Raw genomic sequence first — 25,190 nt, 5'->3', positions numbered from 1 at the left:
ACATACACTAACAGATGACAAAGAAAAAACTCGAAGAAAAAGTTCTGTCATCGGGAATCGAACCCACGACACCTCACTCCGCAGCGCGCAGCGCGAAACGACTCGGCCACAAAGCCTGCGGTCGTCAGTGTACTAACGGCCAGCTATTTATATACACCATTTATCGCTGGCGGTACGCAGAGCTCGGAGGCACTTGTTTTCGTTATCACCAGCGATATTGCGCGAAGGGCGCACTTTAACGATCGTCGTCCCGCTCGTTGCGATGCGCGCGCGCCCCCACCTGTACTTGGCTCTACAAGGCGTGGTCGCTCGTGCGCGCGCGCTTATCTCGTAATGGGGGCGGTTTGTACGTCTTGTGCTTTAACCGCAAGTTTACGTTGAAGTTACAGAGTGCACGAAGGTCACCTTGCTCGCTGCAGCGGCCGCGTTTGCTAAAGGAGCGCGCTGCTCAAGCACAAAGAAGTAACAACTGTGACCGTTGTTAGTTCGTGCTCTTGTGTGTTCTTTTCGTGCTTCCTTTGTGCTTGAGCAGCACGTTGCAAGTTTCGAGCTGCTTGCTATTCTTCGCGTGACATTCCAATGTGTTGCTATCGCATTCATTGCTTCGCCGTTGCGGCGAAACAATGCAGGATAAACGCTCAACTACCCCTGTGAAAACACGTTTAACTTTCGTGCTATACCGATTCTTATGACGGAGGGATCAGGCATGTTTTTTGAAATAGTGACATGCCGTCATCGTTATTTTTTCATTCGCCAAGCCTTCGTACATTCTTTCTTTTGTGAGTGTGTGTAATTGGGGACTATTTGCCTATTGAATAAGAGATGCTGTTTCTATGTCTTAAATATTTTGAACTGTAATTTTTCCTTTTTTTGCCCTGTATAATAGTTTCTCATTAACTGCACTGTACACATTTGTTCATTTATTTCCCTGTATTTATTGACGTATTTTTCTCTTAAACACACTTTGTGATTGTCCCCCTTACTCAATGACCTTCTGGACCCTATAAGGTGGCATCAATAAATAACTAAATAAATAAATGAGCAGCCACTCATTTACGTCCTTTCATTTCACATTCTGTCTTATTGATAGAAAAAAGTAAATTCTGTTCCACTCAATGCAAAAGCTGTAGGACGTGAGGAGGAGTGATGAAGGAAAAGGAAACCTTTATTTGGGATGCAGTGGTGCCTTCTCCCCTTCCTCCTTTCCCTCTGCTCCTTACCTTCCTCCTAATTCTCGCATCACTTCTCCTCACCATCACTTCTCTTTCCCACCCTGTTGCTATACTTCATTATACACGGCTGCTCTATGCTTTGCCCTTTCTCTCCTATTCACCAGCACTTTCCTTTCCCACACCCTTCCTATACTATACTACACATGGATATGCTATGAGTAACACTCTCCCCTCCTCCCTTTTCTGCTTCTTACCTTCGCTTACCTTTCCCGCCCCATTGCTGTACTATGTTATACGTGACCAGGGCTGGGCAGAGATACTCAGAAGAGTATTCCGGAATACAGATATCGAAATACATGAACTGGAAGCCTAAAATACAGATACTGAGATACATTTGCCTTTAACGTAACGGGATATTTCGGAGATACTTTTGCGATAAGACGAAAAAAGTATTCCGGAATACAGTTACAGCGATACAGATACTGGAATACTTTTTGTATTTCAAGGATGCTCATACTACGCAAAGACACTTATTAGTGCAGCATAATGTTCTAATTAAAGTTACAGCGCATCGAAACGTTCAGTTCATTTATTTATTTATTACAGTACCCTCATCGCCATATAAGACATTGCAGGGGAGGGGAGTGGACAAAGTACATAATTAGTAATAATGACATAATTACAAGCATCAATTGCAATAAAAATACACTATTTCACAGCAACACTAACAAGGATTGGACACCGAAATCGACATACTTGGCGAACAAACTAAGCTATGCTAGACATAGCACACTTTAAGCAAATCACTCAAATCACTAATGAACACCAGTGAATTGAGAAAAAGCACACACTCATTTTGAAGATCTGCTTTGCTGAGAAGGTTGCTGTGTAGGCTTCTCAAATAGGCTGTCTTCTAACAGCATCGGTTCAGCCTCAGCACAAGACTCACGATAGAAAAAAAGTCTGTCTACCGCTGAAGGCGAGCACAAATTCGTGTTATAGTGAATAAATATCGCCTTCATAGCCGTATTGCCCTGCAGCGTGGCGATATCTCTTCTCGGGTCATCTAGATACCGAAACACTTCCGCCCTCACTTGGGTTGTTCTGACTGTTCAGAATCCGAAGTCTGTCCCCATTTTCGGAATCATCAGCCGTCTGACCCTGTCGGCTTCAATGAAGCTGTCACCACCACCGACGCTACCAGCACCCATTTCAGAAAGCCGCAACAGGCGAAGTCGGCTCCGGCGGTGGGGGAGCCTGCTACCACAAAAGACCGTTTCACGCATGTAATCAATTAGGAACGCACCCTGACATAGGAGAGGTGGCTGAAAGCGCGTCGAAGATAGCCATCTTCTAGTCACTTCCGCCGCGACTACGGGAACTGCTTTTGGAAGTGCCACCGCTTTGAGAACTGAACGCACGCGAAGCATTGCAAAGCCTGTTCCAAGGAGGTATCCGCGCGGGGGGTCGCGAAGTAATGGCTTACCACCCGAAAAAAATTAGGCGTGCTGCACTGACCTTGAGAGACAGCGACTTTCGTCGGCTGAGGCCGACAACACTGCCCCCGCGATTCTGCCGTCTGCGGCGTCGCGCGCTTTGCCACATGGACCATTCTGTGCTTGAGGGGAAACCATCGCCGCCCTATCTGTCGGCGACCGGCGGCGCGCCTTTGCTTGTCTTGGCACAAAAAAGAAAAAAAAAGGCCTTTCCCCCTTTGGAAACACGCCTCAACTCATTTCCGACACAAAAAACAATGTAACGAAATACCCGTGTCCTTCATAGTATCGCGATACAGGCGATACATCGTAAATGTATTTCACTACTGAGATATACATACATTTTTCAAATGTATCTAGATACAGAAATACAGATACTCAAAAGTATCTCTGAAATACTATCGCGATACTCTTGTATCGCGATACTGCCCAGCCCTGTACGTGGCTAAGCTATACATTGACGTAACACATTAGACACCGAAAGCCCAGGCCCCTAAAGAGCTCTCTACTTAAAAAGACCGTGGAGGACCTTTAGAATTCTGGTGGTGCTATGTTCTGTCAGGACAGTGCGGGCGCTTATGATCTCTTCAACATTGCTGACTGCTCAGAAAATTGAGGCCAAGAATGGCGGGACCACTGGACATTCGAGCTCTCCAGATGGCGTCCAAGCTACTCCCAAAGGCCAGAAAAGTTCCCCCGACGGCACGCACAGCCACAAGGGCAAGCTGAAGATGCCCGATGGAACGTACGTGGGCATCGAGGAGCGCAACCGATATATCAGGTAAGCTACCGGCTTTAGTACATGCTGAACTTCAATTGATGGCGCAAATGTTAAGACAGGAACGTAGAAGACACGTAAGACACGGACATTTGCGCCATCAATTGAAGTTCAGCTATGCACCAACTAGCCCGACAGCAAACGCTATTAGTACATGCTTTCACCATGTGCTCAAAACTGCAGGTGGAAGTGGTGATGTCAGAAATTTGTGTTTTCTCCGATCTATACAGTCGAGAGTATGATTTATGCCCAAACGCGCCAGGTTAGAGTACATAACCTCTTTGCAGTGGTTTCTTTGGAGCAACGCTCAGATGCACACGAGGTTACGTGTGCTTCTGGGCAATCCGCATTGTATACCTGGGTACGATGTCTGGAATACTACGTACCCCGTTGGGCACGATGGGTACGGTCGCTGGGTACGCAAGACGTAAGGGGTGCAGACACGGCCACAAGATAACCAGGCAACACAAACGCAGATTCTCGACTGAAAGCTCACACTAAGGTTTAAAAGACATAAAACTTAATGCGTGCGCGCTCAAGTATGCACGCCAGCTGCCGTCATTCATGCGCACTTTGGTATATACGCGAGATATAACTTTATGTAATCTCTCGCCTACACGTGCTATCTTCGTGAGAGATGCATTTAACTGGTAATTCGCGTTTCTTACGCCTACTTATCTCTCGTGTCCGTGTTTTCAACCCTTACTTTCTTGCACTATGAATACCAACCAACTATAGAAAAGGTCTACTTTCTGTCGTTCGAAGCTACATACATAATGACGGTCATTAATGTTCGAAGATATCGCCAATGCCTTCCTTGGCTAAGCTATACCAAAAGTGAAGAGAAGACCGGAATGACGTTTGCCATAATCGGAAGTGAACTTCAGGGGCCGCTTGTGAACTTAACAGACTGCAAGTGAACTTAACAGATTGCAGGTGAACATGAGACTGGAAGTCGCATGGTTGACAGGAAGTGCATAAGGGATTTCGGCTATTGCCCGCCATGTCTCTGGTTAGCTAGAACAGGCCAGTGGCAGTGTGACCTATTTGGCTAGACAGCAGCGGCTCGGTTATAAAAAAACCCTTCGTAAACAAAGCTTCAGTTCAAAGAAAAAAACATGGCTGATCCCTCCGTCGTAGGAATCGGTATATGCGAAACACTAAAGTGAGCCATGTCTTCATAGGAGTATAGTTGATAGTTTATTCTACATTGATGTATGTGAGCTTGCACAATGCCTATTGGTGTTTGCAGCTATAGCACCGTTTGGCGGGAATCCACCTACGTAAAAGGCTTCTGGCGTATCTCCATCCCGACGACAAACGTCCATGATCGTGATTTAACTTTTCTGATAGCTAAAGCAGTTAATATACATCTGGGCACAGCATACGGTGAATACCGCGCAAAGACGGCACCACGAAGCACACAATAAACACTGGTACTCGATGTGCACTCATTGAAAGCTATTTTCGAAGCGTCGGCTATTGACGAGAGAAGCACCAAGATGTGCGCTTCCCAGTAGTAGGGTAACCTACGCCTGTACTCCTGATGTACCACACAGAGCATTAGGAACGCGAGAGTTCGTAGCTTGTACCGTAAGTTGCACTTGAGCCGTAAATGCTCTCATCGCACTAAAGCACTCACTGCGTGACATTCGCCCGTCGACATCATAACCTTTCTGTGCCGCTTATTGAGAGAGAGAGGGAAAAACGTTTATTAGGTGGCCAGTAATACCCTTGTTACACGGGCACGCTAACCTCAGTAAACCTCAGTTCCCTTAAACCGCAGTTACATCCAGTTAGACGGAAAGCCTAACCGCAGTTATCCCACTAACCATGGTTGCTCCGAACTGAGGTTCAGCACCTCAGTTAAGGAAGCTAACTGTGATGAGTAAAGGAGGGGCACGAGGCGCGTGCCAAACGTGGAAGCGCGGCGATGGTGCGCGAGAAGCAAAGTCACCCGATGGCACGCGCACCAGCCACGTCGACGCAGAGGATTGGCCAGAGAGGGGCTCGCGGCATGCGACCCGAGCCGTGATGGTGAACGACGAAAGATGATCGTGGCACTGTGCTGTGGGGCGCCGGACGGAGAAGATCGAGGAAGGAACAAGCGTCGCACCCGCGACGAAAGCGGCTGGTACTCGGTTCTGGAGGTGGTGGCACGCAAGGCCCGGGGAGTGGCCGTCGACCTTGGAAGGCTCCAAGCGAGGCTGCCCGGACACGTCGCCCCTCACTACAGCAGTTCCGGGATCGTCAGCAGCCCTTCTCTTCTCGGCAGGACGGCTGCAGACCACAGTGCAGTCAACAAGACGCCCGTCACCTGTGGAGTCCCGAAGCAAGGGACCAAGACCCAGTTAGGCCTAACCTCGACGGACCGAGGATGGAGAAGACTACTGGCGACGCACGCGACGAGAGCAAGCAGCGGGCTGGACGAAGGCAACCGACGAGGAACTCGGAGGCCTACTGAGGACGTCGACGACGGTCTCGACGAGAGATTGACGCAACGGGAACTTCGAGTCGTCGCGACGATCTGTAAGAACGTTCGATTGTCACAAGGCCCATAGTGGCCAGACTGAATTGGAGACGTAGCTAAGCCTAGCTAGAACGCATGGTTTAGGAAGTTGCAGTTCTAGATAGGAACTGAGATTTTTGTAGAATGTAAATAGTTCTTGTATGGAATTATTCAGTGTCTTTAACGCTTTTTCCTTTGTCACCTTTTTGCTCATTATAAACTTTGTTTGTTTTTGCCCGTCCTACCATGGTCTCCTGGGCCCATCTCACTCTCTCCCGATCCGTTTTTGCAAGCACCCCCGAGATAACACGTGACACTAACTAACAAAATGGCGGCACCCAAGTCGGTGGTCGAAGGCAGCGTGGCTCCACTGGAGGCTGAAACGTCTTCCCGAAAGCAAGTAAACTTGCCTTTCTCAAGAACAGAAGCGCTGACACGCGAAACAGTCCGTCAAACCAAACCACGTACCAAGCACGGCGACACCAAACGTATCAAGCAACGGATTGTCTTGGCCCATAGTTGCGAGACTAGCCCTTATTTAAGCCAAACACTGTCAAAACATTTGATGGAATACGCTCAGAGACTACAGATGCAAGGAGAAACGATTTATTTTAACTGAAATACATTGTACTCGTCAGTATTTTTGATAAAAACCAGCTAAACGTTTATATTTTATTCACGAAACTAGTGTCACGTGACCTGCTTCAGCGACCCAAGCTAGGGACAACTTTTCGCGTGTAACATGTGCCAACCGCAGTTGGCGCTAACTATAGTTTATTCCGGTTAACTGAAGTCCGTCGTAACTGAGGTTAGCGTGCCCGTGTAAGTAGGGTATAAGTGAATGTGGGAAGGTCCCTAATTCCAGGAACCCTCTGGCTTGGACCGCTTATTGAAGCAGTTTTATTAGTCGGTGCTATCGCACTTGAAGCAGCAGGTGGCGCAGAAATACCATTGGTGCATGTGGAAGCTGCACTACTCTGGCGAGGAGGTGTCACTCGCTAAAATGACGGGAAGTGCAAAGCACGTATTGCGGTGTCACCGCACCGAAACACACGACGTACAGTGCATTGCACCGACCGTAGAATTTCCTGCCGGTGCTCGTTAGTGTGACAATGCATTGCTTTCTTTCACCGCTTCCACACGGTGACACCGCCCCTGTCAACAACGGTCACTGTGAGAAGGAAATGGCGAAAGAGATATAAGGCGCGTTTGTGAAACCCTGTGCATGCACGTCGGTAGCGCAGTGGGTAGAGTGACCGGCACCTGTCGTAGCGGAGCGAAAGGTCTCCTTTTTTTTCTTCTGGTCTTTCTTTGTCATCTGTTCGTGTCTATTTTAACGATGTCACTTCGGCGACAGAAATAAGGTTAGTGAAGCTAGGTGGACCCCGGCATGCAACACTTTCGTGTTCAAAAAAAAAAAAATAGTATTCACAGATATATGCCAACTCGAGCAGCTCATACGTAGAATAGAGCGACTTTGTGCGAGAAAGTTCTCCCCGTTTCTTGATGCACAAGGCAGTTGAAACACTCCTGTCACCAGCCAAGAACACATAAACAATGCAGACGCTACGCGACAACCGACGCAATTCGTTTCCTTTGCCAGGTTCTTGTGACTGCCGCCTTCATGCTTCATGCTTAGCATATTTATTTATTTATTTTATTTATTTTGACATACTGCAGTTTTGATAGGCTATCGCAGGAGTGGGTACAGAATACAAGAAAAATTGCAATACAACAATACAACGCAAAATGTACAGAGCATGAAGATCAGTGGTTATTAATGTACAAAATGAATTCATCACGTGATAAAGACTTAACATGGCCGGGCAACGCATTCCATATTTCAATAGTGCGGACAAAGAAACTGTGTTTATACGAGTTTGTTCGGTGATTAAAAGGAGTCATGATGATGTCTGGTGGAAGTTGGTTTGGCGGGTGTGATGTAGTCGCTGAGTAAAGGAAATCGTATACAGTGAATGAGAGTGTAAAAAAACTTTAAAGATTCGACGTGACGACGAAAAGAGAGAGTAGTAAGCTGAAGGCTATGAAGATGAGACCTAGATGAAAAATACCTGTCGTAGCGACGATATATGAAGCGAACTGCTTTCTTTTGGACAGATTCAATTTTTTGTGATGTCAGATATTTCGTGAGGATTCCATATGACAGAGCCGTACTCGAGTATTGGACGAACTAGGGTTTGATAGGTCAGGAGTCTTGTGTTAGTTGGGGCCAAACGTAGAGTACGTTGTACGTTCCCCAGTCTTCTAAGGGCAAGGTTACACATTACTTCAATGTGATGTCACCAAGACAGATCCTTAGTAAATAAAAGACCTAAATATTTGTATTCAGACACATTTTTCAGAGGTGAACCATTATACGAATAAGCAAAAGAAGAGGATAGAGAGCGTTTTGTAAATGACATGGAGACAGTTTTACGGAAGTTAATTTGCATCTGCCAGGTTTCACACCATGATTGGATGTATGCTAATGAATCATTAAGAATGATGCGATAATTGGAGGTTTTAATCGTATGGTACAAGACGCAGTCGTCGGCGTACATGCGAATCTTAACAGGAATGTTGTGTGGCAGATCATTTATGTAAGTTAAGAAAAGGAGAGGGCCTAATATGGAGCCTTCAGGCACGCCAGACGTTACACTGGAAACAGATGATTGAAAAGGCTTAAGTTGTACATATTGAAGCCAATTCTAAAGAAAAGAAGAAATGCAATTATCTAATGCTTGATTGTTAAGGATGACAGAGCTTTTTTAATAGTTTACAATGCGATACAGTATCGAGTGCTTTTGAAAAATCGATGAAGATCGCGTCGATTGGGGCCTACATCGAGAGCTGCGATGATATCATGAGTAAATTCACTGAGTTGGGTTAGGGTGCTATAACCATGTTGAGCGTCACGTAAAATATTATTTGACTCCAAAAATTCAGTGATAGAGAGAGAATTTTAGCGGACTTCCATGTTTGAGGGACATTCGAGAATGAAAGGATTTTTTGAAAGATGATAGTTAAATAGCGAATAGTCCATAATGAATATCTAGTGAGGAATGCATTGTCTATATTGTCCGGACTACCTTTATTTTTGTAATCTAATTTTAAAATCACGTTCAATACTCCCTGATTTGAAACAAAAATGTTAATAATTGAACTTTGACGCTAATGTGAACAAGGAGGAACAACGAAGTTGTCATGGGTGAAAAGAGATGTGAAATAAGTAATAAATGCATTAGCAGTGATAGAAGTATCTCTCTTAACTGTTTCATTTATCTCGAAAGAATCAGTTGTTTGTTCTTTCGGTATAACGGCGCTCCAGAATTGTTTTGGCTTGCTGCTTAGCAATCCCGGAAGTGTTACTTGGAAGTAAAAATCACGGGCTCCAATAATTTTGTTATGAAGTTCCTCCTTAATAGAAATAAATTAAGCAGTATGAACGGCAGCATGTGCACGTTTAACACGCCGCAAACGGCCAAGTCGCCGCGACAGATGCAATATTTCCCGAGTGATCCAGGGGAGCTCTGTATTGGTCTTTTTATTTTTAGTGGAACGAAGCGCGCAAGACACGTCTTAACAAGGTCACTAAAAAATTCCGTTAAAACTTTGACATCATCAGAAAGACTAAGCATTTCAAACTGGCTGAAGGAAGCGCTAAGTGTATCTATGATGGAAACATGATCCGCATGGTTAATGTCGTGAAAAGTAGTATATACATATCTTGATTTAGGAACAGACAAGAAATGGATGCAAATACTGCCTTATGATCTGATATCCCGTCTACTACAGTGCAGTTGTTTGAGAAAAAAATGTAAGAGAAAAAAAAATAGCGGACCTTGTAGTTCCATTTAGGTGTCTTTATTGGCGCTAGCCCGTAGCAATGGTAAAGTTTTGATGGACTTGGATAGACTCTACATTAACTTTTGGTCATCGTGTCGACTTCCATAACTTCAGTTTACTCCTGGCTGTTACTATCACGTAGAAAGATCCACGTGGTTGAGATCTGCTCTGCCAATGGCCACAACGATCCCAGCTACATGCCAGGAAACCTTCTGCTTTTCCAATGAACTCGTCCGATTAATTTCCATGATTTATTCCAACAGTTAGTTAGACCTTGTCTCAACCCATGCTGCGATGTCATATATATGCAGTACAACTCTAACTGAAGCCATTAACTTCTTTTGATGAGTTTCGAGGCTTTCGCACACAGCCAGAAATCTCGACTTCCGGTAGACAAAAAATTTGACTGAAAGTCGCCGAGCTGGGAACATAATGTCGCTGAAAGCTAGCGCATAAAAAGCGCACATACGGAAAATTGCACTGTATCCTAAGCTGGAATCCTAATACAGCGACGCTGCAGAACCGCAAGTGAATTAACTACCAGGAAGTGGAAGGCGGAAGAAAATTAAGAAGCCGGATGTAGAAATCGAAATTGGACACTGGAAGTGAACGCAAGAACGAAAGGGTGCATCCGGATGTCACATGGGCTTCTGGAAGCGGCACAACGGAAGTGCAACAGGAAGTACAGCATTCTTCTTCGCATCTTTTCGTTTTGCGTGCTTCTTGCTGCAGCAGAGGAGTGTTGGCATGCAGGTTGCATTAACTTTTGTGACAGCTAATAGCGCCATAAATCGGGACAATGTCGGTGCGTTAGAGTTTTGTTTCTTTTTCTTGAAATTTTTATTCTGATGCGCACCAACTAAACCCACTTCCGCATGTGCTTTTCACATCGTCTTTTCGGACCTTTGCAGGGCCATGCAAAAGAAGCACCTCCAGTGCCACTATACACCCTTCGTATTCGTCGGTACCATTTGCATCACGATGGTGACCTTCCTGTGTATCAAGGTATACTTTCCCGGTGAGCGCGAAAATGTCCTTTATATCATTTAAAGTACGCTGTATAATGACAAGAACATGTTCTTTGGGATTTATTTTGCTGTCTCAGGTTATGTATAAAGGGATGTGCGAAACTTTCTATAGCACATCTGACATAGTCGTCTTCTGTTCAGCCCTCGAATTCAATGGTGTCGATCTAAAATACTAATATTCGGTACATTTCTCAAGTGCTTCACGTCCTACAAGGTACAAAACATGACATTGGAGCGGAAATGATGCAATAGCCCATACACAGCGAACAGAAGGTTTACAGCACGCTGGGACGTTAATATCACTCGACGTTTGAGGAAACGTTTGAATAGAAGCGATACAGTTTTGCGTAATCTAAGCATTATAAACGGGTATTGTTTTGATATGTCAGGTTTTTTAGGCCTCACTCCCGTTCCCGTGACTTCCTTCCTCTTTCCGTGCACGCACACAAACACACACACACACGCGCACGCACGCGCACACACGAACAAGCGCGCGCGCAGATAAGATGTCCGCAGTGTCCACCACGCCCAGCAGCTGTGCGCCGCCGCCGAAGTCCCGAGAGGGATGACGACGCCGCCGCGCTATAATTGCGGCGCGCTGCCGTTTGTCTTTTATTTTAATATGTACGCGGAATCGGGACATAAAATACAACACATCACCGGAGGAGCTCTTCTCGATGTCTCTATGTAATGGACTGTACAGCCGCCGCTGATTGGCAGGAGCTCGGCGAGCAGCGCGCCCCCTGTTTCCAGTTCTTTTCTCATTTTGACATCACGAAGCTTTCACAACTCTCGACACAAATGAGAGGGACGGAATGGTCCGCCGCGGTGAAGCAGTGGTTATGGTGCTCAGCTGCTCACCCGAAGGTCGCGCGGGTTCGACCTCGGCCGCGGCGGTCGTATTTCGATGGAGGCGAAATGCTAGAGGCTTGTATACTGTGCGATGTCAGTACACGTTAAAAAACGCCAGATGGTCAAAATTTCCGGAGCCCTCCTCTACGGCGTCTTTCATAATCATATCGTAATTTTGGAACGTAAAACCCCAGCTATTATTACTGAGGGACGCAATGCGCTTCAACGCAAGAGATCCGCTTTTGGGTGCACATCTCGGAGGCCGTGCATAAACTCTAAGTGCGCTGGCCATCAAATTAGGTTAATGCGGCCGCCCGTCTAACGCACCTGCGAAGGTCGGTACGCATTCCTGCATCGTTCTCAAACATCTGGGACACATTCATATGTACGTTCAGGCTTGACAAGTTCCTGTTTCTGTACATTTCGTCCACTTCTTTCTTACCGTGGGCAGGTGATGGCGGGTTGGTGCGTCGACGTGGTCAAGCGTGAGGTGACATCACGGCTCAGCGCTTTTCGAGTAACTGATTGCTCTCTGGCGAGATGGACTGTGTATATCTCCTTAAGGTGGACACATCGAGAATAACTGCCTGGAAATTTCTCTCCTTCAGAAGTTTTCCGAGTGTTGCCTGACCTCAACTCTGCGGCGTCCTCTAGCCTTAAAGGGCGAGGACGCAGCTCGCTGTATAGCATATTCGTGGAGCCTTGGACCCAGTGCACTTTGCATAGATAAATAAAATAGATAAGGAATATATATCGATGCGTTAGTACACTTTCTTTCGTGTTTACTCGAGTAAATCGGTAAATAGATATAGAAGTGAAGGCAATGAAAAACTTACAATAACAGATAGCTGAGTTAGTTGGAAGGTGTTCACATTAAAAAGACACGACGGGCAAACAGACACAAGAGAGAAATCAAGAGAGTGAATAGTTATCTCTCACGTAGACCGCCACGCGCACCTGATTTATAGGTATCGCCTCTTGCCTGGGAATGCGCAGATAAGCATTTGTGTCTACCTTCTTTTCCGCAGCTGGTACGATATTTCAGTTGGCAGCGGCGTTTGTGGTGTCTTGACTACTCTCTTCTGTGCGTGTCTGCACGCCCTGTCGTTTTAAGGGCCCCAAAACAGCCTCTGAAAATACAAAATCGAGCGCGTCATTCTCTCTCGGCGTTTCTCGCCTTTTTGGCGCACTTCGTGATGCCACAACAGTGATTCATGTGACACCATTAGGCTACGCGCTTTTGAGTGTTTGATATACGAGAAATATCAGTTGTGAATTGTCTCCACCATTCTTTGCCATGGAGTCGCCCACTTTTCCTTCCTTGTCTCGCGTGACTATATATTTCGCTCCATTTTGTGCGTTTCCGACTGCGCAATCGGAGATAACAGGGTGTAGCCGACAAGCGCGAAATACTGATAGGCTCAACGCTTAGTGCCGACATTGTACGCGGGCTTTATGAAAAAATACAGTAAAACCTCGGTGATACGATCATGACTCGTACGAATTTCGGGGTGATACGAATTTTTCTGTGGTCCCGGCCAAGGTTCATTCGCCTGCAATGTATTGGGGTACAGTTGTTGCGAACCGATTTGCACCCCGCGATGTTTGATACGAACGTACGCTAGCGCACAGGTACGAACAGGTGCTGCCCGCGCTGTCGCGGAAGACGCGGCAGTCACGCGCGGGCGCAGGCATGCGCGCTTCCTGACCATCAACGATGCGTCGTTGCCTCCGAGATAGTGCGCGCGAATCTTGGATGCCTTTAGGCGCCTTCGTGTTTAGATTACAGATGACGTTGACGTCGCGTTTTTTTCCCCCGACGGACGCGTTGACGCGTGCTCTTGTGTTCAAGGCCGCAGCGTCTTTGTACTGTGTTAACACGTGCCTGCCACGTCGATGCAAGCCACGTCCCCACAATCAGGCGTTCTATGAAACAAGACTGAAACTTGGGCTGCGGGTCCGTCATGAAGTCCTCTTAAAGGTGGGCGAAGACCCCAAGAGACGAAGCGGACGGGCTTGGCGAAGGAGCTTGGCCTGTATCTCGTGTGCAAAGCGATTCTTAAGTCACTTTCGCCGCAGTACTCTGCTGTCATGCAGAAAAGCGTAGTAAGATTAGGAAGGGGCTACTAGTGTTCACGGGGCACAACACATCTGGCTCGTTAATTACACAAGCGCGCATCCACCGTATATTTACGAGTACAAGTATGATCGCTGACGTCCAGAAACTTTACTGGCAATCATTCAGAGCTGTTCATGACGTCGCTGCGGCCCTGAGAAACACTGAATCAAAACGTACGCCAACTTTCTTTTGTCGCATACTAATTTTCCATGTTTACTGGTGATACGAATTTCGGATCATACGAATATTTTTGGTAACCTCGCGAGATTCGTATCACCGAGGTTTTACTGTATGTGGCGCGAGAAGATATCGCCTGCAAGAAGGGTAGTGAAGGCGAGAACGAAAACAATGGAAAAGGCGTCAGATTATTTGGTTCTTCCAACGGACGAACTCTTTACAGTGGAGACAATGCAGCTCTCCAGAAAAAAGGCGAGCCCTGTTCCACGATTTTTGTATACTTCTTTATTGTAATAACAATTATATGGACACCCTGGACAGGTTTTCACCGTCGCCGTACTGTTCCGTATAAAGCCCAAATCGACGACAACGCTGCGCGCATCGTATGTTGTACCCGCGAGTAAAAGCTCGCGAGCGCTGGCGAGGAACACGGCTGAAGCAGAGTTGAAACAAGCAGGCCTTCTGTGTCGCACAGAGGGCGCATGCGATAATATCAACCCGCGTGCGAGGCCTGCCGTTAATTGCTCTTCAACCAGAAAGCAAACGCCGCGCCCGTCTTTCGCTGGGTGAAGGACCATGAAGGTACGCCGGGGTAGGGGGGGCCTGCGTGGCTCGAGCAGCAATTGTGAACATTGACTATATATAAGCGGCGCGGTCGCTATGTCGGCAGACATCAGCAAACGGCTCGTATACCCTCCTACGCGCTGTGAGTTCACCGCTTCGTGCCGTGTACACTGATACAAGAAATTGTACGAAAACTATTTCTTTCCCGGGTACGGCCGTATTCCCATGCGCCAGAGTTTTGTAGAGTTACGCGAGATTGGACCAAAAAGAGTTAGCTGCTAGCCTTAGTTCGTATAACATTACGCCACGTTGTTATCGCATTCACTGCTTGGCCCTTTTCGTGAAAGAGATTTTTTCTAAAAATCAAGAGGCAAAATTCTCTTCCCACCATCTCTTGAATGTCCTTCTCTCCCCCCTTCCCCCTCCCGCGCCACGCCGCCGCCGATCCGATCAACCCCGCGCCATTCACACGCAGCCGCCGGAGGTGCAAACACCGGCGCGCCGCCGCCAGTAATTTTGGGACCGGCGCACAGGTCTACGCCCAGGGGGCGCCAAATGCCCCCATCACTACCAATGGATGGCCTCGCAGTATTGATGCAAAACTATCAGCAAATCGACTGTATATTGCATCCAGTAAGAAGGCACAGCGCGATTGATACAAGGGATGAAGAACACAGACCACAGAAGAGCGCTTCCTCGGCCCTTGTCTGAATCGAGCTGTGCCCCCTGTCACACGGGCACCCGCTAACTCCGTGTAACTCCCTCGTCGTTACGTCAACGGAGATGCGGTCCGTGTCACACGGTCTCCCTTACGCCAAGGAAGTTAAACGGGACGTTTCGCCAAGGGAGTTCGGCGATCTCCATTAGCGGCCTAATGGAGTACTCTCGCCCCCAGTAATCTGTAGTTACGGAAAAAACCGCAAACACAAAACAGCCGCAGTCAACACAATAATGAATTTTAATAATTTTGAAAGATATTTCACTGCCTAATTCATTCATAACGTGCGTGTAAAGAAAAGAAATACGCATATAAGTGCACATACTCTCTGCACCATGCCTCGACAAAAATCGTCGTGCCGCCATTTTGAATAAGTGTCTCCGAGTCCGTGTGCATCGTCTTGTTTACGTCTGTGCATCTCGTTCCCTTCTTATTGCGCTGCCCTTCATTCTACTTCAACACTGCCAATAGTCATAACAGTGAGTGACGCCGGTTTTCTTCCTTCTTCGTCGACGCCGGCACTCGTGCTGGCAGTACATGCGGACTGTTGTGGGAGCCATACGCAGCAAAGGCTTCGTGGACTGGACGTTAGACCTGTGCTCAACCGAAATTGGAAAGGACAACGTGATCTGGGTGGTAGCGCAACTTCAAAGAGCTCGGCGACAACTTGCAGCGTGTTTGACAATCGGTACGCGTAGAAAAGATGCGTACCAAAACAAGCGTGCAGTGTTGCCAGCACTCCTGTCAAAATTACTGCCAACATACTTGCAGGTACACGTTTATGTGATAAAGACTAAAAAAATTTGTATCGGTGTGAATAATTTATACTTTTATAATCACACATATCATTGAGAATGTTTTCAGCGTGATTAGACGCGAAATCTTGCATGCAGACGTAGGTGCAGCAGCGCCTAATGGACCCCTTGCGGCTTCTGTCCGAAGCTCGTAAAACTGCCGTGTGACATGGGCACAACTCCATCTCCGTCGAACCCCATCATGGAGTTTTACATTGATGGAGTTTAACGAAGTTCGGTGGTGGCCGTGTGACAGGGGTATAAACGTGGTCGTGACGTCGACGAAGGTAGCAGTCGAGTCGACGTGTCCAAGATGAAAGTTTATTTGGCCGTACTTGTGGCCGGGCACGGAAAGGAAAGCTACAGCAATACACACTGTACACTGATAACGGCGAACAGAGCGTCGGCCGTCGATAAACTGCTCATGGCTGCGACGCGCCGTCTTTTATACATCACGCGTCGAACTTTCCAGTCTTATCACTGGTGGCCGCGCAAGCTCTGGAATAATCTAGACTATCGGCGTCCTGCGCGCACTCTTAACAAAGTGTGCGCGCAGGACGTCGACAAAGTGATTAACAAAGTGATCTACTACAATTGCGAAGCATCTCGAACACTGCCGCGCGGTCAGTGCCGAGCGTTGCTAACCGTCATTGCTGGTCAAACCCGAATACATCAAAATAAAACAAGCGGGCGTGGCATTGCGCCCCTCTGAAAAAGCATCGTCCCGATGCTTGTGACAGAACATAGAAGGAAAAAAAAAACAAGTGCATACACAAAAATTACAATAACAAAGAAAAAAGTAGAGTCCCCCGGTTCACCAACGTGCAAAAAACGGCTTACGGCGCACGACATGGACGACTTCAGGTCGTGCGCCACGTCGCTGGGAGTTCGTAATGCCGTTCGAGATGACCTCGTACTCAAGAGCGCCGAGACGTCGAAGCACCTTGTATCCTCCGAAGTATCGCCGAAGAAGTTTTTCACTGAGCCCACGTCGGCGTATCGGTGTCCATACCGAAACACGGTCACCGGGTTGGTACTCCAAGTGGCGTCGTCGGAGATTATAGTGACGGCTGTCGGCCCTCTGCTTGTTCTTGATGCACAGGCGGGCGAGCTGTCGAGCTTCTTCAGCACGTTGCAAATAAGGGGCGACGTCGAGATCATCTTCTTCGGTGGCGGTTAGTAGCATTGCATCGAGCGTCGTCGCCGGGCTCCTTCCGTAGACCAGCTTGTACGGCGTCATTTGCGTCATTTCTTGCATGGCCGTGTTGTATGCGAAGGTAACATACGGAAGGATGGCATCCCACGTCTTGTGTTCGACGTCGACAAACATGGCCAACATGTCGGCGATAGTCTTGTTTGGCCGCTCGGTGAGGGCATTGGTCTGTGGGTGGTACGCTGTGGTCAGGCGGTGGCTTGTTTGGCTGTATCTCACTATTGCCTGAGTTAGGTCAACAGTAAACGCCGTGCCTCTGTCGGTGATGAGGGCCTCTGGGGCGCCATGACGCAGGACGACTTTCTCAACGAAAGAAACGTTCTCATCAAAATAAAACAAGAAGCGGGCATGGCACTACGAACGAACTCGACCACATCTAAGCAGCTAAGGGGACGCGTTGCTAAGATTCAAGGCGCGGCAGGGATTCCGGGCGAAAGCAGCCGCATTTCGAGGGCGGAGAGATACAACAGCGCTCACGTACTTAGATTTCGGTGCACTTCAAATAATGCCAGGTGGCCGAAATTGTCCCGGTGTCCCCCACTATGGTGCGCCTCATAATCATAATTGTGGCTGTCATACGTAAAACCCAACAAGTTATTTATTAAGCTTCTGGGTGCAAGGGTGACACATTATGTTGTGCCCGTTCTAACAAGGAAAAAAAGGTTGCTTTAACTTCTGCCAATAGAGTGAACCAACTTAATTCTCTGTTTATTCGAAGATGTATACAGAGAACATAACTACAGACAGCGAAGCTTTCGGATAAAATATGTATTCAGTAATGCATTACTGCGTATGTTAGCCTCGAATTTGTGAATTGCTGAGATATTCCCTGTTCGCCTTGCTTGTATTTATTAAAACGACTTCATAATACGCATAGTCCATGAGGTAATGATAATTTCAACAAATTAAGAAAGACGTTGATAGAAGGAAAGCTACACATTTCTCGGAAACAGCATGAAAATTTTAGATATTCGCTCACCGCGCTATTTGATTCGCATTTATTGTTATCTGAGAAGGCTGCTTGATTATTCACGCACGCCTATTAGTGATAGTTTTGTTCGCTACCTACCTTTACCACTGTGTTTCACGCTTCTGCGAGTAACACTGCGTCATAACGATAAGCTTCTGGCCACAGGTGCTGCCTTTCGATGGGTCCGACGTGCAAAAACACTTGTACTACACATTTAGGGGCACGAAGTCCTCAGGTGGTCAGATTTAATCAGTAATCCTCAACTCAATAAGGCGTGCTCCATATTCAAATAGTTTGGCACGCTGCAAAAGCCCACAAGTTAGCTTTGCCGATAAGCATATGGCGTTTCACACACAAAACAACAACAACAGCAACAACAACAACAATAATAATAATAATAATAATAATAATAATAATAATAATAATAATAATAATAATAATAATAATAATAATAATAATAATAATAACCCTTTGGTATATGGCGATTATTCTTGAAAAAGAAAGAGCAATATCAAAAAGCGCAGTTTTTTGGTGCACAATTTTGGGGAGTGTTACCGCTTTCTAGCGTCTATTGCGACTACATTTTCGCAATGAGAGTAGTGTCTTATTTTACTATTTTTCGTGAAAGATTGAAGCAAAAGGCGACGCGATGCATTAGCTCACTCCAGCCGGCGTTGTTCATCATGCCAGCGCTGTGGCAGCCAGTGCTCACGAGTGAAACCTCTTGATGTCCTCCAGTGCCAGCATGACACCATACTTAGTAATTAATTAGTAAAGGAATGTTTATTGTCATATATACGAATTTTAATACTCTGTTGGATTTAGTTGGTTGTGCCTAACAGCAAAAAAAGAGCCCCGCGATAGAATTTCTCTTCTTTCGTTCATTCCTTACACAAAGCACATGAGCTCGTAACCATTGTATCTGGGAAACTTGTTCTAAAAAAAAGAGAGAAAAAAGCTTTGAACAAAGCTGGCTTTGAATCTTCTATTTATGTCTTTTTTCGTTTCGTTTCAGATGTGTGGGACGACGTGAGTAAAAAGCGTACGTCATCTTAGTCTTCGATGTCTGAATGCAAGGGAGCAGTTTTCAAAGCATGCTTCAATTAATGGCTGCTATAAGGAAAAGACTAAATTTGGACAACGGCTACAATTTTTGATAGATATGACATCAATGATTATGCAAAAAGCGGATTTTTCAAGTCATTACTTGTCAACATGTTGTTAGGTTTACTTCTTGTTTATCGCCGCTTAATAAGGATTGTCACACTTGAGGCACTCGAGGCCGAAGTTCGGATACAACTTTAGACGTCGGCGGCATTTCCTCCGCAAACGTCGATGTGTGCAAGTCTGCACCAATGGGTGCGCACTCCAGACTGGCGTCATGAGCAGGACGGTCCCAAAGCCCGCATTCGGAGAACACTTACAAGTCCTCCAGACTGACGTCATCAGCAGGACGGCCCTTGACGCCGCCTTCGGAGAACGTTGACAAGTGCATGGGCGGGAATATTTCTTCAGTCGCGGAGACGATCGGCTGCCACTCTTCGATCATCTGGGTGGGGCCTTTCCGGACCTCTTAAGTTGTATCCGACTATAGGGTGGCATAGTGTTCGTCGGTGGAGAAATTTTACTGGAAAGTGCCCACACTGTGCCGACTGTTTCTCGACCGATTGTGGCAATCGCTGAACCGCCGAACCTTTAGCGGCGAACAAAACATAACATGAGCCAACAAATAAATTGTTGCTCCAGCTAAAATAACACTGTCCTTCAATGCGGATGACACCAATTCCAGATTCATGAAGCCAGAAGCATAATGGTGTATACCTCAACGACAATTTCCACTGAATATCGCATGTTCGACGGTAGAGTCACATTCGATGATCCTGCATACGTCTACGTTGCATGTTTACAATGGTGTAGCCAAAATTTGTTTTCGGGAGGTGGGGTGTTCAACACCCTTTATGTATGGTCGTGCGTGTTTTTGCATGTCTGTGTGAACTCAAACATGCGAAATTTAAAAATTTAAGGGGGGCGGGCACTTGAAACCACTTTACTACGCAAGCGCATGTTTACTAACTGTTATAACTGCTAAAATCTTCAATGGTTGCGCAACGCCGAACCATTGCATTCTAAATCGAATATTGTAAAACATTCTGAACATTGGCTACTACCTACACGCGCGCGCCTTTCTTTTATGAATGGGCTTCTCTACAAAATTTGAATTTCGAGTTCTTGCGCATGTTTTTTTAATTGGCATTAACCCCGTCACAGAGTGCTGGTTCCAGCTACCCCAAGTTATTTTAGGGGCGAAGCACCTTATGACCTAGCTTTGTAGTCGACTCTCACTGTCCGCTGTCACGGTATAAAAACCGTTGCTATAGTCGAAACACATGAGTGTATGTTGCGATTACGATTACGAATATAAAGTCTCATATAAAAGTCATATGCAGCACTCAAAACACTCCTGAAATATCCTAATAAAAATGAAATCAAATAATAATTAAGGACACTATGTTCCCGAAATCAACAAATCTGTCTATCACAATTCTGAAGGATGTGCACAGTGGTATGTGGAAGGTGTCGTGCCTGACAGCTTGTTTCAACGAGAAACCCTGAAGAAATGCTTTCGTAAGAGCTTGAGTCGGAGACAACTTTAGAAGTCCGCGGCGTTTCCTCCTCAAAGGCGAAACATGTGTGTATGTTGCGATTACGATTACGAAACAAAGTACAAACACAAATCCTTTATACTAGTCGGTGACTTCAATATAGAAATTATGGACATCGACTGGATTATGCAGTATATGATGCCTCGATACACTCTACGATGCATTTCCTATGACTGGAAACAACCAACAACCACCCGAGGAACATGCATAGACCTTGTCTTTGCCAACTTTATATTAGATCCACTCGAAGAACCATGGGTTCACCATATCACAAGCAACAAAGCAGTAATAATGAAGGGTAAACGGAATCCACAACTCAAGACGATATACTAATTATAACAAGAGGATTAAAATAGACGAGCATTAAAATGTAGCCAAATAAATACATATATATATATATATATATATATATATATATATATATATATATATATATATATATATATATATATATATATATAGGAAAGAAGATTACTCTTAAAGGGGTCATGAACCACTTTTCCAAGTAATGATCTAATGGCCTCAGTATCGGAGTGTACTGCCTCCCGAATCGATTGCCGCAAAAATTTCTCGAATCCGTCAAGAATCAGCGGAGTTACGGGGGTTTGGCGCACGCTCCCAGCGCTTTCTCTCTTTTCTCGTGCCGACGAGCGCACTGGAAGCTAGACAGGGAGGGATGGCATGGGGGAAAGAAGTTACGCCAGCGCGCGTCATGAAACGCGATCGCTCTCCCGCTGTGATTCGCTTGCGTGAGTGCGGCGCCGGCAAGTGGCGGCATTCCGCGGCAAGAAGCGCATCTGATCCGAACGCCGCTCTCGATTTACGTCGGCTATCGGCCAATAAGCATGCTATGTCTTTGCGACGTACAGCGGACAGACGCCCCGCCCACCGACGAGAGTGAGAACCGGCCTCTGTTTGAAAAGAGGGAGCCTGGGGAAACGGCAACTTCGCGCTCCGCTTGTGGCCATTACGCGGCGCGCACGACTGTAATATTTGGCAGAGCAGTTCATAGCCGTGTCAGCTTTCCGCAGGATGTGTTTTTTCAATCAGCCCAAGGGGTGCTTCATGACCCCTTTAAGGGCTCGTTTTTCTTTGTTAGACACAATATTAATGAGAACTAACAGACAGTAATGCCAAGGAAAGTATAGGGGGTGTTATTTGTAGTAATTGGAATATAAATGTGAAGAAAGTAAAGTGGACGAAAAGATAACCTGCCGCCGGCAGGGACCGAACCTGCGACCTTCGAATAACGCGTCCGATGCTCTACCACTGAGCTACGGCGGCGGTCATCTCCCCGTCCACTTTATGGGGTATATATGTGGATTGATGTGGAGACACTCCTAAGTTTCAATCCACATATATACCCCATAAAGTGGACGGGGAGATGACCGCCGCCGTAGCTCAGTGGTAGAGCATCGGACGCGTTATTCGAAGGTCGCAGGTTCGGTCCCTGCCGGCGGCAGGTTATCTTTTCGTCCACTTTACTTTCTTCACATTTATATTCTAATTACTACAAATAACACCCCCTATACTTTCCTTGGCATTACTGTCTGTTAGTTCTCAAATATATATATATATATATATATATATATATATATATATATATATATATATATATATATATATATATATATATATATATATATATATATAGTTTATGTCACTCCATTTGCATTTTCGTCGCAGTCAGGCACATTCTTGGCGTCCCCGATGAAACGGAGGAGGCTCACAAGCGGAAACCCAACACCACGACTTCGGCCGGTCAGTCCGCGGCGTGGAGCTTTTTATCTCTCTCCCCGAGGGCTCATGTGGCCATCTCGTTTTTCTGCGGCGCGTATGCTATCTGTGTGTCACGGTATTTTACCGATTCCGCTACTTCAGAAATGAAATTATTGCTCCATTGAAGCACGATTTCCAGATAGCATGAGTTCGGTCTGCATAAATGCAGTCTAGAGCTGAGTTTTGATCACCTGCACGCTGTCTGAGGGTGTTGATGCTTGCAACGAAAGCCAACATGTTCGGGCCGCTTGTTTGGAACACCATCTGCACAGTAAACCAGGTGTTGCATTAATAAAAGCATGCTTGATACGAAGCTAGATAAAGATATGCTCATTGCTCGGTGATTTCATTCTCCTAAGCCCGCCTCGCGAATGGACTGTCTGTTTCTCTACATGGCGAGAAATTCTAAGTATGCCGACTTCCCGCTCCGAGTGAATTCCGCGGCAAAGCCTCCGAAATAGTCCCTACGCTTTGTATATGCGAGCAGGCCGGTGCAGAGAAGAACTTACGATACGATAACCGTTCAAAAGAGTCAGTTACTTTGTAGATATGCAATTGTTCCTTACGTTTTCGATGAACTATAAATAATAACTTCCAATTTCTTGCACAATTTATGCAATTCGGACGCTCCCCTATAAAAAAGAAACAAACTGTGGTGTGAAAGGCAAAAAGAAGTTGGAGTTATCAGAAATTGGACTGGCACCGCATGCATTCCGGCAAAATGAGAAAAGTGTCAGCATTCAAGAATATAGGCATCTTCCGAAATACATTTCAAACACTTCAGTAGCACAATGGAGAACACAACGAGGTACAAAACAAATTCGAAAATTCAAACGGGAGGAATTTGTTACTGCAACAATACGGCAACGCAAAAATTTTCGGTTTCACTTTAAGAAAAATGCGAAAAAAGCAGGAGGATAAAATAGATATTTGCTACTCTATGCTGCTTATCCTAATACAGAAGGGTGTACATTCCACCGTAATGATAATGGAAGAGCTTAAGCTCAAATTTCGCGCTGTGAAGGCGCTCTGATGAAAATTGAAACTTAAGTGTGCGATATTACGTACCTTTATATTTGGTAATCGGGGAATGTTCCAATACTCGCACCACTTAGTGGATAGCGACGTGACGTTGCGTTGCAGGCATGCTACACAGCTAGTATTTTCATTTCCTTTGTTACCTTCAGTTTCAAAAGCTAGTAGGAAGCGATATTTCTACATGTAATCAAACCTTAATGCTTTAAAATGATTTGATAAGGAGGACGTATGAGCATCATGTTAAGAATTTGGAAGAAGGAATCCTTTTTTTCTGAAGTGCGAGGGATTTTTGTTTAGCAAGTGTGTTTGGACCCCCCGGGTCCCTGGACCACCGCGTGGCCTCACGTCACGTCTACACGGTCGTGCCTCTCACCGCGATGACATCGGCAGCCCGAGTAACCGCAGGAAGTTGCAACGCCGGGTTCCCAGACGAGAGCAGGACCTCCCAGTCCTCCCAGCTGGAGATGGCAGGCTGTCCCCGCGGGGGAGGATCAGCAGGGCAGCCGAAAAGAATATGGGAAAGGGTTGCGTGAGGTTCGCCACACAGGGAACATTCTAGCGTAATTGTGAACCGGAAAGTGAGTTATAAATGCGTCATGTGAAGTAATATATGCTTGTGTAGTTCCCCTACCGCATAACAAGGTCTTTAATGGTAAATGCTACCATACTTTTTCTCTTAACTTTTTTTTCAGAAACTACAACGGTTCCTCCGCACAACACTTCCGAAGGCACGTCTCTAGGTCCAACCTTGCCCACAGCAAACGAAGCCACAAGTGATGACGGGAGCCTCCACTCAGCGCATCGCACTTGAGTTCCCCCTATTGTGACGCTTAGTTTACTATAATTGACAATTAGTTGAGTTCTTATAAGCCCTAAAACATGGAATTGTCTTGCAGTCGATTTTGACAATGAAATAATTATTAAGCATATTTTCGGTGTTTGTCCTACCTTCCTTTGCGATGGCAAGATGGCGCTGGATTCTGGTGGGAGTTCTCTTCGTTTAGGACGCTCTGTTAAAGGGCCCCTAAACAACCTCCGATATATTTCTTAACATCACAAGTAAACACGTGTATCGAGTTCAGAATGCCGTCACGATCAGCAATACCAATCGCGGCATCGCTAGTAGCCGTGAGCGTGCATCAAAGTAAATAAAAACAATCCCCTACTCCTCTCCTGGTCTTTCGGTATCCCCTAGCGTTCGTCGTGACGTCACCATTCGTGCGCTCCTTCCTCGCACACTCTCTCCCCGCGAGTACTTCTCCTCGCACAGCGAGAAGCACTCGGAGAGGCGGAGAGACGAGCCGACGAACGAAGCATAGCGAAAAGTAGTGAAACGAGCAATCGCTGTTTTTGGATCATCAAACGCGTGTAACTTCGCTATTACGGCACTGCTTCGAGAAATTCTCGCGGTTACGTGTCTTTTGAAGACTCGTGAACAGCTGCAACACCACAACTAAATTTGGGCCTCTGGGTG

General features: G+C 46.3%; 1 protein-coding gene across 1 annotated transcript in view; it reads left to right on the top strand.

Moving 5' to 3' along the window:
* LOC119406714 (uncharacterized) overlaps positions 1-24,527 on the top strand; it is a 49,734-nt gene extending 25,207 nt beyond the window's left edge. Inside the window, exons 3-6 of the mRNA XM_037673445.2 lie at positions 3,277-3,449; positions 10,713-10,819; positions 22,586-22,660; positions 24,409-24,527. Coding sequence (XP_037529373.1) covers positions 3,277-3,449; positions 10,713-10,819; positions 22,586-22,660; positions 24,409-24,527 — 474 coding nt within the window. The remainder of the gene's footprint in view (positions 1-3,276; positions 3,450-10,712; positions 10,820-22,585; positions 22,661-24,408) is intronic.
* Positions 24,528-25,190: the final 663 nt, after the last annotated feature.

Source organism: Rhipicephalus sanguineus, chromosome 10 (genome assembly GCF_013339695.2).
Source record: "Rhipicephalus sanguineus isolate Rsan-2018 chromosome 10, BIME_Rsan_1.4, whole genome shotgun sequence".
NCBI lineage: Eukaryota > Metazoa > Arthropoda > Arachnida > Ixodida > Ixodidae > Rhipicephalus > Rhipicephalus sanguineus.
The sequence above is the reverse complement of the archived record's forward strand: the minus strand, read 5'-3'. Positions and strand labels throughout refer to the sequence as shown.